At 37.1% G+C, this 17,169-nt stretch overlaps 2 protein-coding genes across 2 annotated transcripts; both read left to right on the top strand.

Annotated features, from left to right (window-relative positions):
• The first annotated feature begins 2,366 nt into the window (after positions 1–2,366).
• K441DRAFT_652097 (uncharacterized protein) lies at positions 2,367–5,478 on the top strand. Its single transcript, XM_067647312.1, has 3 exons — positions 2,367–2,795; positions 2,825–4,967; positions 5,001–5,478. The coding sequence occupies exons 1-3, from the start codon at positions 2,793–2,795 to the stop codon at positions 5,003–5,005; spliced, it is 2,151 nt and encodes a 716-aa protein (XP_067509340.1). The 5' UTR covers positions 2,367–2,792; the 3' UTR covers positions 5,006–5,478.
• On the top strand, positions 5,012–5,224 carry K441DRAFT_535826 (WD40 repeat-like protein; the record flags this gene model as incomplete). Its single annotated transcript, XM_067642393.1, has 1 exon — positions 5,012–5,224. A coding segment is annotated over one exon (213 nt), but the record flags the coding sequence as incomplete, so codon positions are not given.
• Positions 5,479–17,169: the final 11,691 nt, after the last annotated feature.

The raw sequence follows: 17,169 nt of genomic DNA, 5'->3' as shown, positions 1-17,169 counted from the left end.
CGATTGGTTTATATAGGCGTTAATTATAGATATATTAAGCGCCTAGAAGAATAAGGGCACCTAAGTGCGGATAGTAGTTGTTATAGCTTAAATAAATACCTCTAAATCGAAGCTTAAACGAATACTGTATTATAAATATAGGTTAACCGCTGAGGCGCTAGTAGTAAGCGAGCCAATTATAGGGTTGGCAGAATTTGGTAGTATAGCGGCAGAATTTGGTAGTTAATTGGATTCTAATTAAGCGTATTTAGGAGGCAGTTATACCCACCAACTTTATTACGAGATATATTTAATATAAAAACCGGACTTTCCAGTACTTAGCCTTTTCTTCTTTAAGCAATAGCTTTTATATGCGAACATTTAAAGTGTGTTATAAAAAATATTGGGTTTAAAAGCTAGAAATTATTAAATGACCATATTAAGAACCATCAAAAGTCAACTCTAAAAGGATTTTATTGCCAATATCCAATATATAAAGGAAATTAAGTCCGCTTCTAAAACTAGAAATTACTAAGCTAATATATTATAAAGAAATATACCTCTAAAGAGCTAGTTGTCTATTATAAATACGGAAGGGGTTTCCTAAAAGGGGATGCGGATTATATATTGTAATTTAATCCAAATTAGATTAATAAATAACACTAATTAGAATTTTAGTTATGTATCTTATGGTAAAAAGAAATAAAAGATGGATAGGATTTAAGGCTAGGTATAATGGGCTTGTATAAATGTCTTTAAACGGAAGCTTGTAGATTGCTACTATATAAAGATACTAAGCTAAGGAGAAGAAGAAGAAGAAAGGGGTAGTGTAAACAAATATTGAGAGAGAGCCGCCAAGGCGCTAGTAGTAAGCGAGCCAATAGTAGCGTAGTAGAATATGGCAGAATTTGGTAAGTGGTGTGCCCTAGCACCGTCATACCGGGCTGATGGTTATAGAGTATTTTCAATTAATCTGATTAACGTCTATCCCTATATACTGGAAAACCCTATATACCGGAACGACTTTATAGTTTAGGGGTCTTAAATCTCTACTATATAAATATATAAAGTTATAATTAGTTTGCTACTATTCTTTAGCTATTTCTCTATAAGGGTTTAGTTTGTAGTATAAAATTACTATAATTGTAATTATATTATTAATTGTCCTGTAGATAGTGTTACGGCGCTAGTGGAAAACGGTGGATTATGGTAGACGTTATAGTAGACGTTGAGTTACGTAAGCTTACGTGACTTGAGGATTGTATAAGACTTCGAGTGACGCTGCCCTTCTTCTTCTTTCCTTTCTCTAGCTTTGGATCCTCGTTTATAGACAATCCAATCGTACAGGCTTGCGCGACCCTCTTGCCATACTCGTGCCTCGATTGACTGAGTCGCTAACAGATAGCGTTGAAAGCCCTTTTAGCTATTCCCTCTTACTCTATTATAACTATTAGCTTATCTCCAAATTTCGGAATGGTAGTACAAAGCTCCCCTTAAGAAAGAATATAGCTCTAGAGTTCAAGACACAGAGCGGAAGGCAGCCTTTATGCCAGATTTATCCGGATAGAGAAGGAGGAGGTATATAATACGCCAAGCATCTTAATAAGCGAAGGAGGTGCTTATATAATATTATATTTATAGTTACGGTAAATTAATCGTATTCTATTACATATTATGCGAAATTACGTAAAGTGTAGCGTTGTTCTAGAAGTTTCCATAAGCAGCCACGTGTGATCAGGAAGGCGGCAATGTTGTCTCGAGACACCTACTTCGAAAGATTTTTTGATAGAGCTTATAGAAAGGTCGAGTCGGGATGCTAGGGACGTGGAAAGCGGTTTTGATAATGCGGGTTCACGAAGATCAGGGGAGGCCGCAATGCGGCGAGTAGAAGCGAGAGGAGGTAAGTTATCGTAACCCACGTGACTAAGGAGTACTGGATGTTGTTTCAGTTGGCCAAGGAAACGGTCTTTACAAGTGCTTTCTGCTCCCCAGCGCTTGCAACGGTCGCAGGTCTCTAGTGCTATCTTCGGGTTCCGTTCATCGATGGGGTGCCTTATTTGAACAAAGCCCTGTTGATTAGGGCGTAACTAGTACAGGACGAGACATGGACGAGTGTTCGTGCATCAGGATAGGCAGTGGTTTTCGAAAGCCGTGCACATATTGTCTCGCAGTACGAAAATTGTCACGCCAGCGATCGTCCGGCGAGGATGAGTGATAACAGAATACAATTATTTAAATCGCAGCACAATTAGCTGACATGTCTTTGGTGGTGTGAGGCTGTTGATACTTCGTGAATTGTCTGATTCAGGTCAATGCATTTTGCCTAAAACCTGATCACATGCGCGCTTTCTTCTCAGGCTACTCGTGTTCAAACCCGTTTTGGTGGACTCTATGAGGTCGCTTTCCGGGCTAAGGCATCAACCCCGCTATTGCTAAGCCTCACAGTCATATCTTGTACACGTCTACGACTCCCGTCTCTTTCGAAAATCAGGCAATCCTTCTGACTCTATTAATGCACCTCGACGACATCATGAGCGAGTATAGAAACATTCCTTATGATGACTCCCAGATGCCGCAGGATAGCAACTACTCAGAAGCTCCGTATTCCCCTTATCATCGATCACGGCCCGCTCAAGTGCCATGGGACTTTATTCGAAATGCGCCGCCCGAAGGCTATCATCGATCACGGCCCGATCAAGTGCCATGGGACTTTTTACGAAATGCGCCGCCCGAAGGCTATCATGATCGTACCTCACGAAAGCAACCTTCTCAGTCTTACGTAAAACCATCTCAGCGGTCGGAGGGTGAATCCTATGGTGACAGCTCAGAGTCTTCCCAAGTTAAGACGGCCGCTACCGCTGGCCATATGTTGCGGCTCCGGTTGCAAAAGTCACTATACATCAGCACAGAGCCAACCCAGAGTGGAGACAATTTTTATACCCCAAAGAACGATTTCTTCTACTCCAAATCACCGTACATGCCTCTGCATTCAGGGCGACACGAGATCAGGCTTCTCCGTGTACATCCTCGCAGATCATACGCTGAACACCTTCATATTCATCCAGGTTGGGCACCAATTGACGCGAAAACTCAACAGCCGTGGAATATTCAGCAACGAGATCTGGGAGAGCTGTTTTCGGCCCATCCGTATTTGAATCTTCCTGATCTGAAAACACCCGTGCTCGCTTGCGAGATACTGGATCAGACCGCACTTTCACGCATTAAAAAGTACAACGTCCTGTCTTATTGTGCAGGTGATCCAAAGCAGACCTCGTTGATCTTGGTCGACGGTGTCCCATTCAACGCATTCGCAAATCTGGAGCATGCGATTCATGTCGTTTCGGAGCACTGGTCCAGAGAGCATCCAGATGAGCCGCTGCTTTTATGGGCTGACCAGATATGTATTAATCAACGGAATAGGCCAGAAAGAACTAATCAGGTACAGTTGATGAGGGAAATATATCGCCGAGGTGCTCGTACATTCGTATGCCTGGATACACATGGCTCTAGGAATTGTCTCGGATGGACTGGCACTGATGACGAACCATTTAATATAGCTCATTTCCAGCAACGCCTGGAAGGAGAACTTTGCCTAACAGAATGGCAACCTGGTTTCCCTTCGCCGAAGGCGCACTGGCCGCCAGAGACAGATAAACGGGCTGGAAAATCGAAAGAAGTACGGGAAACAACAACGGCAAAGCCCTCTTCGTTCATGACAAGCTTGTATGAGTGTTTCCAAAGCCCCTGGTGGCGGCGTGCCTGGGTTTATCAGGAGTTGGTTGTGTCGCCTCATCCGTACTTCATCTCAACAGCTGCCTGTATTTCTTGGGATGAGCTACTGCCGTACTTGCGGTGGATCTGTTGGGATGTACAACCCCGCCTGTATCACGATCTACTACCAAGAAAGGATGAAATCCTATCGGAATGGGCAGCTCAAGATGAGGAGAGGCTAAAGGTTGTGAAACAAAAAGGCGAAGAGCAGGAGATGCAGAAATACGAAGATAAGCTTCGTGGATACGAAATTCATGAGGAAGACTTGAGGCGCAAGTACCAGAAACATAAAGATATATGCAAATCGTTGCCTCATTGCCGCTGTGGATACCATGCTTCACGTCGCCAACAAACTAGCAAGCCCATCAAGCCAGATCCTTGGAGCAGAAAGGCACCGCTATTGCAAAGCACAAAGAATGCATGGCAGGCCGAGAAAGACAAAGTATGGAACGAGCGATACAAATTGAGCACGTTAGATCTTTCAGCAGTGCGTTCCATGATCGAGGGCAAAACGAGAAAAGGGCACAAAGCTACCTTACTCAGCTTACTGCAACACTCGACGGCTTGCCAGGCCTCCGATCCGCGAGATCGCGTGTACGCTTTCCTTGGCCTTACGGATTCGGGCCACGGTATTGTACCGGACTATTCTCCTAGCAATACATTAGTCCACGTTCTCATCAGCACAACGAAAGCCGTCATCTCACAAAGCAAGACATTGGACATCTTCAGCCATGCTAGCTGTCGCTGCGACAAGTTGGCCATGTTCCTGCCGACGTGGGTACCGGATTGGACAGCTCCAGCTCAGAAACGGATGCTGGAAACCTACATCGCCGAGAATCCCGTAGCAACCCCTTTCGACGCTTCGGCTGGACGAATCACCAAAGCTACCTATTATCAGGAGCTAGGATCTGGTGAACACGTGCAGCTGAAGACACGTGGTATCAAGGTGGGTTCGTTGGGTACATATACGAATCCTAGCGCCAGTGGCGTAGAAGCGGGCTATTGGGAACTGGATTCACGCGACGACGTTCTAGTTATTGCCGCAGAAAGCGCAATCGTAGGCGACGAGGTCTTTGTCTTGTTTGGAGCAAAGAAGCCGGTCCTCCTACGACCCGAGGGAGACGGCACATACAGCTTCTTGGACGAGGTTTTACTGCTGGATACGAAGTACAACTATTCGGATATCATGTACGGTGCCTTGTGTAGGGAAGAAGACGGTGCGCAGGAAGCAGAGCAGAACTTGTCTATAGTATAGCAGCTTGGCCACTCTCACAGGGTCACTTCAGTAGCCTTCTCTCCCAACGGCAAGCAGGTCGTGTCTGGATCTTGGGATAAGACGGTACGGCTCTGGGACGCCGCGACGGGAGCAGCGCTCCAGGCGCTCGAGGGCCACTCTTACTGGGTCACTTCAGTAGCCTTCTACCCAGACGGCAAGCTACAGCTAACTTTACTAGTATCAAAAAATTGTGTATGAGAAGGCACGGCGAACATTCTTTGGCTACCTCCTGATTACCGATCTACTTGTACGGCTACTTGGAACGAAAGTCTAGTTTTAGGGCATTCATCTGGGAGTATTTCAATATTTCATTTTACGCATAGACCAAAGCTTATAGTACAGAATTAACATAGGAGTCCGTGCCACCTCGCGCACAATGGCACCTCTCGCACACCCTTTTCCTATACAAAATCGCAAATTTTCAACCTTTATATAATAGCAACCCCTAGGGCTATTACTATAAAAATTTAAATATAGTATATTTAAAGACTTAAATATATATATATATATTTATTTTATTATAGTTTATTATTAATAGATAGTTATATAGCTTTAAAAAATAGAGATTTTAAAAGTGGTTAAAAATTCCTTTAAAAATTCTATAATAAAATATATACTTTACCTATTACTATAAAAATGTTACTATAGTATATTTAAGTAATAAAGTATAATATAAAGCTATAATTAAGTAATATATTTTATAAGTAAACTACCTGCCTAAGTAAACCATTTACCCTATTTTACTAAAACTATAAAGTAGTATTTTAATAATGGCTTAATAATAAACTCTAAAAATTTATAATTAGATTTTCCTATACTATTATATTACTCTATAAAAATCTAGGAGTAAAGTATATAGTAGTTATCAAAATCGAGTAATTAGCTTAAATTTATAGGCTAAAATATAGTATCTTTAGAACTATAATATATATTACTTCTAGATTTCTATAGGGTAATATAATAGTATATAAAAGCTTAATTCTAAAATTTTAAAGCTTATTATTTAGCTATTATTAAGATACTACTCTATAGCTTTTGTTATGGCACTGTTACAAACCCTAGTTAGGGGCTCGGCCGAGCCGAGCCTTGGCACTATATATATAGACGTGTCCTTTCCTCGACCTTCTTCCAGTCCTCGTCTTGGAATTCTCGTACCTGCTTATTAATAGATTCTTGTTCTTTTGACTAAGCCTTTATAGCTTTAATAAAAATAAGGTAGGTAGTTTACTTATAAAATATATTACTTAATTATAGTATTATATTATACTTTATTACTTAAATATACTATAGTAAAAAATTTATAGCAATAGCTAAAGTATATATTTTATTATAGAAATTTTAAAGAAAAATTTAACCTTTTTAAAATTCTCTATTTTTTAAAGCTATATAACTATTTATTAATAATAAATAATAATAAAATAAATAAATATATGTATATTTAAGGCTTTAAATATATGTATATTTAAGGCTTTAAATATACTATATTTGAAATTTTATAATAATAGCCCTAGGGGTTGCTATTTTATAAAGGTTGAAAATTTGTAATATTTTACGATTTTGTATAGGAAAAGGGTGTACGAGAGGTGGCACTGTGCGCGAGGTGGCACGGACTCCTAATATGCCTTTATTTCCTATCTATTTTATAGAGGGTTTTAGGGGAGCGTGTACTATAATAGTTTATAATTTCTAGTATCTTCTAAAATGATTATTTAGATCTATTGGTAATCGTTTATCAGGTTATCGATTGAAAGTAATCTCTATGGCGACCTTTATTATCTATAAACCATATTATATGGGTTAAGCACTAGCCACAAGATTGGCAAATAATTATTAACTTACGTTGTAATTTCCCAGGTTTACCGAGAAAGTGTAGGTCGTTTTGCTCTAATTAAAGATCGTTAGTTGCTTCCGCCCTATATACTAATCCGCATAGCGATCTTATATAAATTTGCACGTTATAGCAGCTATAAGGCTAAGGACGGTTTCCTATATAGTAATAAGGCCTTAAAGTTAGGATAAGATCCCCGTTATATATATTAGGGATAGTATAAGCTTAGTAGTGGAGCTATAGTATAGGAGCTCTATTATACTATAAAAGGAGACCGTTTGCAAATTAAGCGTAAGGGCGATGATATAAACTTAGATTTCTAGTTTAAGGGTTTTTAGATGTCTGGAAGTAGCCATAGAGTATAACTTATAAAATATTATCGGCGATATTAAGGTGTGTATAGATTTTAAGATGTTTAAAGTCAAAGTACCTATTATTTTTTCTAGCACGTAGGGTTTTCCGGTACGTAGGGATGGACGTTACTTCCTAAACTATAAGTATATTGTTAATTTGGTAGGTTATTAAGCTAAAGCCTTTATATTGTTTATTTTCTATATAGGTAGTTAAAGAGATATAAGGGGTACTTTGACTTTAAGCAACTATAACTCTGCGTATACGTCGTGCTTCACTTATATATAAGTCGTATGCTATAGCTACTCTATAATATTCGAGACCCTTTATATCTATAAATTACACCCATATTGTCGCCTTCGCGCCTTGTTCGCAGAGAGCCTCCTTTTAGGGCGTAATAATATCCCTTTACTATAGCACCACTATTAAGCTCTTACTACTTACAAAACTTATAATAGGGTCTTATCCAAGCCTAAGAACTTCGTTACGATATTGGGAAGTCATTATTAGCCTTATGTCTACTATAGTATGCAAATTTATATAAGGTCGCCACGTGGGTCAGTACCTCTAATTAAAGCGATTACCAATTCCGGCTAGTGTAAAACGACCCCGTATATTCCACGTAATATCTAGGAAGTAATTTACTTATATTAATTAAGTAAGTCCAAGCCTATAGCTGTGCGGAGTCTTAGTAAGTAGGCCAACCTAGCCCTGCAGCCTTGCGATCTAACTTAACCTTAGCTATGCGTTTAGTTAACCAACTCAACTCTTTAAAAACGGCTATAGAATTCGCTACCTTATAAGGGTATAGCCGGAGCGGGTCAGTTGTCCTCCCTACTTATAGTGGCGACATCTAATACTAAATTCCTTTTATTACCAGTCTATATTATTTATAGGCGTGCTTATATAGCTTAACTATTCTGCATTTATACTACCTTCTGTTTACTATATAGTCTCTTCTTAGCAACTAACTTAGGAGATTTCTAAGTTCTAACCCGTAAAATAAGGTCGCTTTAAAGCTATGTCACTATATTCTCTATCTACCACTTATCTAGAGCTTTGTAAGATATAGGTAATAGTTCTAGCGCATAAAAATATTAGTGGCGTAAATACTCTATTTTCGTATCTTTAAGCGGCTTCTAGCGAGTAGCCGTTATAGAAAATACTAAAACGGAGTGGTACACGTTCCCCCTAACCCTCTATAAAATAGAGATTAAAATTAATATATTATAATCTACCGTTATAGACTAATAGAAGATTAGAGCAGCTTGACTACGGCCTTATATCTATTCTTTAACACCTACAAGGGCGGCGTCTGACCGTAGCTATTGTCCTTTGAATTAACGTCCACCTTGCCTGTTTTAAGCAGCAGCTTAACTATAGCCTTATACCCATTCTCCGCCGCCTACAAGAGCGGCGTCTAACCATTACTTAGTATTTATTGCCCACTTTGCACGCCTTTAAGTTTTGACCTAAATGCCTAGACGCAAACTTATAATTCTCCCTGGAATAATGCCAATAGAGTAAATCTACTTATCCGTATCCGTATCTACAAACGTATATTTTAAGCAAATCAATTTAGAAGAAACTAGGCACTAAAAAAACTGGTCTTAATAGCAGCGCCGATTAGGACAATATATAGCCTTAAATTCCGGCTAATAGGGACGCCTAGTTAAAAAGGGGGGGTATAATTAGTGCTGCCCTATAGTTAATTGTCTATAGAATATAAGTACGTCTAGCTAGCTTCCTAAACTACTAATCTACCGTTTACTTCTAATTTATAGTAAGGCGGAATTAAATTATGCTTCTAGAGTTAGTAGACTCTTTAGGCCTAAGGCGTATATAGCTAACTAGATATAGTTATAAGATCTTTATTAGAGAATATAAAAGTTCTAATTATAAGTCCTATGGTTATAACCATATAAGCAGGGACGGGATTATAGGAATCGTTATTGCTATTACCATTGTCGCAGTTATTATTATATTACTTATAATTTATATACGCTACCGGAAGCGGCGTGTAGACGAGATACTTATTAGGGAGCTTAAAATCCGTTACGGTATAGTTATATAGCAAGTTTAGTATAAAGGAGTATTTGTGGAGGATAGGATAAGCATAGACGGGGTCCTAATGATAATTTTATCCATTAGTTCTTAACGATATATTCATTTATAAGCAGTAATAATAATTAAATATTTTGAAATCCTTATAAATATATATAGGAAACTTAAAGCCTTATAGTGTAGTAAAACTTATAGTAAGAGGTATACCGCTAGTGCTAGTGCGGTAGATTAATATATTCTACTCTATTTGCTATAACTAGGCCTTCTAGTTATATAATTGGGGGCAAGCGGCCGCCTCGTCTACTTGTTGTATAATATTCTTGGCTAACAGATTATAACCGCCTCTCCTATTAGCCCACATCCGCATTAGGGTCCAAAGAACGACTATATTGTACGAGAATAATAGGTACTAGGCTGCCCATAAGTGCTCCTAAGGAGAGGCTCTTTAAAAGACTGGCCCTATTTAAGTAAAATTCTAACTATAGGGCGATTTACAATAAAATAAGGGTATACGCGCGTAGATAGTCGTGAAAAACTGCTAATCCTAGTGTAATTAATTTTTTTTTTAGGAAGAAGCGTCCGCTGGTAGAGATTGCCTTAGCCTTAGCCGCGATAATCTCGTTAAGTAGTGTAGATTAAACCCAGCTATCTAGCCACTATACTTATGGGATAATCTATTAGAGACGGCTAGATATAGAGAGATCCTAAATATATATTAGAGTGCTAGCCTGTTAACGAAAGCCTACTATAACTATAGGTCCTACTAGAATAGACCTAATAAAGAGAATTAGGTGGTCTAGTGGTGCCTATAGTATACTTTCCGCTATAAAGATAATTAAAATAAAGCGCGGAGTAATGGCGCTAGTGCTAGCAGTTACCATAATAAATATATTCTAGGTGGCCCCGTAAATAAGTCGCTTTTGGTACTCTAGACGTCTTTAGGATGAGTAGCTAGCTTCGCTTTAAGAATAGTAGGAATTAATAATAAAGTAGATAGCAAGGGCTAGCGGTTAAGCAGCGGCTTCTAGAACCCTATTAGGTACTCCTAACCAAGGCTAGTAAAACCTAGCTTTATTAGCTATAGTATTATAATAAAGAGAAGGAAAGATAGAGCAAAGAAAAAGAAGGACAGAAATTGTAGGATGTAGGCATTTTATACTAAAAGCTTTTGTAGAATAACTAGCAGGTACGGAGCTAGTAAGAGATATATTAGTTATTCTTATATATTTTAATCTAAGTGGGGTGAGAAGTCTTAACCTAAATGCCTATACGGCTACTAATAATAGATTCTAGACATAGAACGTCTCTAGCTTAGGACTATTACCCTACCTAGATAGCGGCCGATACTAAAAGGGGCGAGGGGAATAGGGAGGAGGATTCTTTTTCTTGGGCTCTTAAGGGATAATTAGAGGCCTTTAAAAGAACCTTTAGCCTTTATTGTAAATAGTAGCAGGAGAAGGAGAAGGAGGAAAAGAAGGGAAAGTAGGAGGAGGTAGAAGAGTAGGTAGAGGAGAAGGAGAAAAAGAAGTAGTAGTAGTAGAGACCTAAGTAGTAAAGGTAATATATTTTACGAAATCTATAATCTTATATAGATAATTTAGATAAGGTCCTAACGGAGGGAGACTAACAGAGGCGGCAAAGTAGGCTTACACTGGCCGTTTTATAGGTTATAACCTATAGTATTAGGTAAGGGGTAGAGATGGAAAAAGGAATATTGTATTTAAGCCGGCGTTTATGGTCTGTGTTATAGCTAGCTCCCTAGTTAGACGCGTTTATCTAAATCTAGGTAGCTAATTAGATATATGCACTATTTATAGCCGCTTACCTCGAAGTCTAGGCAGGATAATTCCGTAGCGTACTATGGTATTAAGCCGAATTATTGTTAGTACGTTTTAGGGTAATGCTACACCCATTAATGCACCGACTGAAGCTTACTAATAACTTTAAGTAAAAGGCCTTGTTTTTTTTATTTCTGCTATAGTAGAGTAAGCTAAGCTTAACCGAAGCTAATAATAATTTGGCCTAATACTATAGATTGCTCTGCTAGTATTTATCCTAGATTATCCCACTCTTAGCGTCTAAGTAAGTGAAGTCAGTAAATAACCGAAAGAATTTTAGGATATATTTCCATTATATTAAAAGCAAAAAGCTACCCTCTAATATAAAGTTCCCCCTAAAGACCTTATTAGACTTAGAAAACCAACTCTAATTTATAAGCTTTAGCTCTAATATAAACCAAGGTCGCTTATTTCCCTTTTCCCAGCAATATTTAAAGCACTTTATTATAAGGCTTGCAAGCTCTCTAAATCTAAAAGTCTTTTAGTTAATATAGTAGGCAACTTAGGCTGCGAAAACAGATTTGTCGTAGCGGCGTTTGGTAGAAAGGCTAGATATTTGTTAATAGGAGGCTTTCTATAAGTAAGCTTAGTTATTAATATCCTAGATTTAGAGAAACCTCGCTCTAAGCCATTATAGAGTTATATATTAAGCGGAAACTTCCTTAACCTAATAAAGGCTCGCAAGTGTAAATAGTAGAAGAGGGGTTAAAGAGGAGTTTTTGTATTATACTATAACGAATACGGCCCTACTAGGTATAGTCTATAAAATACTATCTTGGCACGACGGAGTGGCTATATTTAGGGTTATTAGGGGTTAGTTTGGAGAAATAGAACGGTTTGGCCTAGAATCGACTTATTCTACTATTAGTTTAAATAAAGCCATTTACTTTTAACCCTCCCTCTAAAAGTTTAACTAAAGGAATTTTTTAATCTTTATACTAATATTTAATAAAACTTCTTTTATATTATTAAAGCAAAGACTTCTATATAAAATGTTAATCTTTAATCTTCCAACCAAGCTATATTATATAATATTTAAAGGTCTAGAAAAGGATTGCGATATTAATACCCTAGCCCGTGCTAACCTTTACTTTTATAGTATTCTAAATGCTTATCTTTATAAACGTAAGGGAAGCTTAGCCCTTCTCTAGGCTGTAAAACTTAGGCGGAGTAATACGGCTAAGTTAGTTCTTCCATCTATAAAGGCCATAGATCTTGGTATTCTGTTGCTATGGGCTTTAAGTAAAGGCCACGTTTATATAGTTTAACTGCTTTTAGATTATAATGTGCCTATTAAAATATTACGAGAATATAGCAATATGCTCTCCGCGGCTTTATTAAATGGCTACGCTAAAATAGTAAAGCTCTTACTTTAATACGGTGCTGAGATAAATCCTATAAGTAAAGTACTTACGCTACTAAATATAGCTATTCGCTATCGTAGAGAGGAAGTTATAGGGTTATTACTAAATGCTAGAGCTTAACCCTAACTATTAACCCAAAAACTAGCTATCTTTAGCCCTATTAACCGCTACGTTGTTTGGCTTTTAATAAAGTATAGTGTCACCTTTAACAAAGACGACTTTGGTATATATAGGTTTGGGTTACAGCTTCTACTAGGCAAGGAAGAGGCCATTATAAAATTACTGCGTTGTAAATGGAGAAAACGGAAGAGTAGGTTATGCAAATTTCAAACTTTTCTACCTCTACTAATACTTTAAGTTTTAAAACTCTATTGGAAGTTACGTTAAATATATAGGAAATATTAAAAAGCAATCCTAGGGATTGCGTCTCTAAGATAGTGGCGGCTAAGAAGGAATTAGGTAATAATCTTATATATATAATAAGATGCCATCACCTAAAAAAAATTCTAAAAAAATTGCTTACTTAAAAGCTCCTATAATAATTCCAGCTATAAGTCTAAAGGAGTATCCTATTCTAATATAAATTTAATAAGGTACTACTCTGGCTTTTAAAACATAGGAGCTATAGTAAATTCGCTTCCCCCTTTAGTGCCTTAACAACCTTATAAACGGAAATCAGCGATTATACTAGGAGAGGAGGGTTTTTAAGAAGGGAGAGATCTTAAAAGAAGAGGGATGTTGCCGAAGGTGCCGCTATAAACACCCTAATGCTAGATTAGATATAAATACCGCTATAAGCTCCATAAACGTCTAAGCAGCTACTATAATAAATATAATAGATACTAAATTAACGTGTGACGATAAACTTAAAGTTATAATAGCAGATATAAAAAATTGCCGGATTAAAAAGGATATGGATATTAAAAGACTTCCTAGAATGGTTATAGGTGTCTCTATTATTGTTCCTTAATTACTTTCTTTAAGGTTAGATTTTCTTCTTAGTGTAATTAGGACTTTCTTAATTATAGACGTGGCAATGGCGGCAACCCCTATTATAGTAGCTTTAAGTCTTATAGCTCTATCCTTAGTAATAAGAATAGTAGGTTTTGCTCCTAGATGGTCCCCTAAACGGTTTCCTTAAGCCTTTTAGTTAAAATCACTTTCTCTATAAGCCACCCTAATAATAACTTTAACTAAATCCCTTTTTCCTTCCAATATATAGTCGCCTATCTGCTTAGTTACAAACTAGTAAGTAATATTACTACCTATAGCGGTAGCAATTCGCACTTTCTTCTCTTCTATAATAGTAGTCTTGGTGCTATTAAGAGTATCTTATATAGCTTTATCTATTAAATTATTATTCCTTAATAGTATAAGGAGCTTAGTGATAACTAGATATTTAGTTAGATATACCTGCAAATTAATATTATATGCAGCTATGTACCACTATTTAGAACTATAACGCTCTAGTTACCCTCCTTAAGTAGCATTTAAAATACCTCTTATTGGTTAAGTAGTATATTAGTGTTATAAACTATAACCTAGTTTATAGGATTATTAACAGAGCACTAAATAAAGACACGCTGTATTATCTTACGGTGTAATTTATAAGTAATATCCTATTAGCTACCTTTGTAAAAACGGGCGCATAACCGCTCTAAGTTGTGGTGGCGCTTAGATTCTAAGTTTTAGGCGCTAATTGCAGATCTCGTATCTCCGGTAAGTTATTAAACTTTTAAGGCAGTGTAATTAATAAATCTATATCTATTATATTAACCGACAGTAAAGTATGGTTTAAGGAATAAGAACCCTTATTAGTTTTATGCCCTAGTTAGACTTATATAAATGTAGAGAACACAGACTATGTATTAGATATTCGGTTATAATATATCTAGCGTTTATACTAAGACAAAATTAGGCTAAAAGTCTTCAATTGTGGCCTTTAATCTTATAGATGCGATTTATTAACCAAGGCGTAGAATACGCTCTGTTCTTAATTTAATTATCAAGGCGAATTTAAGAGAGCGCTTATCTTTATCACGTTTAACGCTAAACTACCATTTTAGGAAATAGCACTAATTCTAAACTTGCCTATATATAAGGTAATCTTCTAGTAATGGACGGTTGTTGTTTTAATCTTGATTAGGGAATAGATTGCTTATAATAAGCGGCTTATATCTCTTAGACTTTGATAACGTATTAAGGAAAGCAACAATTTCCGACTAGGGGGCGATATCGTATAGTAATGTGCTAACGTATAGGATTAAAACAGTGGTGGAAAGGAATGTAAACAAAACATAAACATAAGGAAGAATATTTTTGTCCCTAATACGCCGAAGAATAAGAGCTAAAGTTAAAAATATTAAACGATAAGTATGGGAGAATGCGAAATTGGAGGACAATTTAAGGAGCTAAGCCAATAGCTCTTTGTTAGAAAAGTGTTTTAGTTTTAGGGAAACTAGAGATAGTAAACAACTTAAATTATTATCTAAGGGAGTTGACAGTTGTTTAGCGTAAGAGCTATAGAGCGATTTTTTAGCGTATAACTAAAAGGTATGCCTAAGGATCGAGTTCTATAAGCCGTAATCAAAAAGTCTAGCAATATTGGTAACGGTAATATAGAGACCTTACTCTTTCTATTTAGCGGTTACGCGCCTAATATAATTATCTAATTGACTTAAAAACGATGCGAGAGCTTCTTTAAAGCCTTCTAATAATAGCTTTTTAAAGAGAATACTGTAAGCTTTAATAAAACTTATATTTATAGGCAGAGAGTATAAATATAACATTCTAGAACGGCTAAGGATTAGATCTAGTAATATTAAGATAAATTCTTAGGCGCTTATAAATAGCTAGACGTAAGTTAAGGACTATAAATAGTAATAAAGTTGCTAGAGCGTATTAGGTCGCGCTAGTATAGCTAGGTAGTAGTATAAACGGCCTATAGAGGGGTTCTTATTAGCGGCTTTACCGTACTAGAAACGTGCAATACCTACCTAGGTTTCGCGGTCGCGCAGGTCCTTATCTTTAATGGCCATGCAATATCAACTAAGATTACTAAGATATTTAGCCTAAGTATCCTTAAATATAGGCACGATCTTATAGAGAAGAGCTATTATCTAATAAGTAATATATATAAAAGCGAGTATATAATCTAAACTTTTAGGTAGCTGACGACGTAATAGCTTAAGAAAAGAGTGGATACTATATTTCTATATTCTAGTAGGTATAGAGTACTTAAATACTAGATACCGTAATGCGGGGGAAGCGAAGGGATGTTAAGAGGCTAAGAAGAAGTTATAATGTTTATATAGTAGGGTTTAGTGTAGAGTAATTAATGCTTGCTAGTAATTAATTACTAATATAGAATTAGGATCTCCTTCTACCTGCGCTCTGTCCATATAAATATATTTTATCTTTACTATTATAAGACTAGTATATATGGACTTTACTTCTAAGGTAAGCTGCTCTTAAGAAATAGGGCGTAAGTTAGGTTAAAGTAGAAGGTCTAAATACTAAGGGTTAAAACGCCGAATTTTAATAATACCTGGTTGCTATTAGCGGGTTAGCTGTATATTAAACGGTAACAGTAGACTACCCACTAAGCTGTGCTCTGGACTTCTATACGGCGGCCTATAGGCCTTAGATTATTGTTAATAGGTAAAGTCGTAGTACCCGTTAGGGTTTGCTTTAATAGACTATATATTACTAGATAAGCTTAGCGTTAGCTATATAGATAGGTTTATACTAGCGGCCGAGCTATAGTATAGATTAAACAGGCGACCGTGACTAGATTTTGGCCTTAACTCGTCTATATACGGTTCGCTGGCAATCTTATACCTAACTACTTTAGCACGCCTTGGATTGTTCTAGCGTATTAAAACTTATGCGGTAGATTCTGTGGGCTATATATTAGAGCCAGCAGCACGCTTTCTACTAGGTCGATATATTAAAAGGGCTTAGTTCTTCCTGCTAGAACTCTTGCCTTTAAGTATTAGCCGAGTTAGGTTAGGTATTAAACCACCTCTTATAATTGCATTAGATAATATATATAAGGCTTTTTATATCGGCCGATTAGCTAAAGATTCCCTATAGAAGTAAATTAGCACCTAGGTAAGGAAGAAATAATAGAGCTAGAGGGAAAGGGGCTAAGCTAGATTTCCTAAGGCAGTCTAATACTTACGCTTTGCAAAGCGCCTAGTTTAGTAAATTTTTTCCAAAAAGGGCAGTTTCCTATATTTTTTAACGGGTGCTTAAAATTAATATACTTTGTATAACGACCGGCTATTAACGCAATAAATTTTTAAATCGGCGCTAGAAGTCGAGGGGAGATATAAATATACTTATAGGAGCTTTTAAGTAAAGGGGGCGACGCTAGGATTCGCAGCCTTATAGTAATAACTGCAGTTCGCAGTTTTATGCGCTAATTGCCTTCTCTAATAATACGCTGGCCGCCTTCTTGTTACCTTAAAAAACGCGACCCGTAGTCGGCGCCATAGATTAGTAGGACGTATTATAATAAAGATAAAGACCTATTAAAGCCGGAACCGATATATACTTAAGGCCAATACCGCTATTTAGGAGTACTTGGTCTTTAAAAGGTTACCTATAAATAAAGGCATTTCATACTAAGGAGCTTCTAATATTTCGGCCCGTTAGGGATGCCTATAGCTAAGGGCGAATAAGCCATTATTATAT

This window comes from Cenococcum geophilum (assembly GCF_001692895.1).
Source record: "Cenococcum geophilum 1.58 unplaced genomic scaffold K441scaffold_3, whole genome shotgun sequence".
In the NCBI taxonomy this organism is placed as follows: domain Eukaryota; kingdom Fungi; phylum Ascomycota; class Dothideomycetes; order Gloniales; family Gloniaceae; genus Cenococcum; species Cenococcum geophilum.
This window is presented reverse-complemented; position numbering and strand designations above follow the sequence as displayed.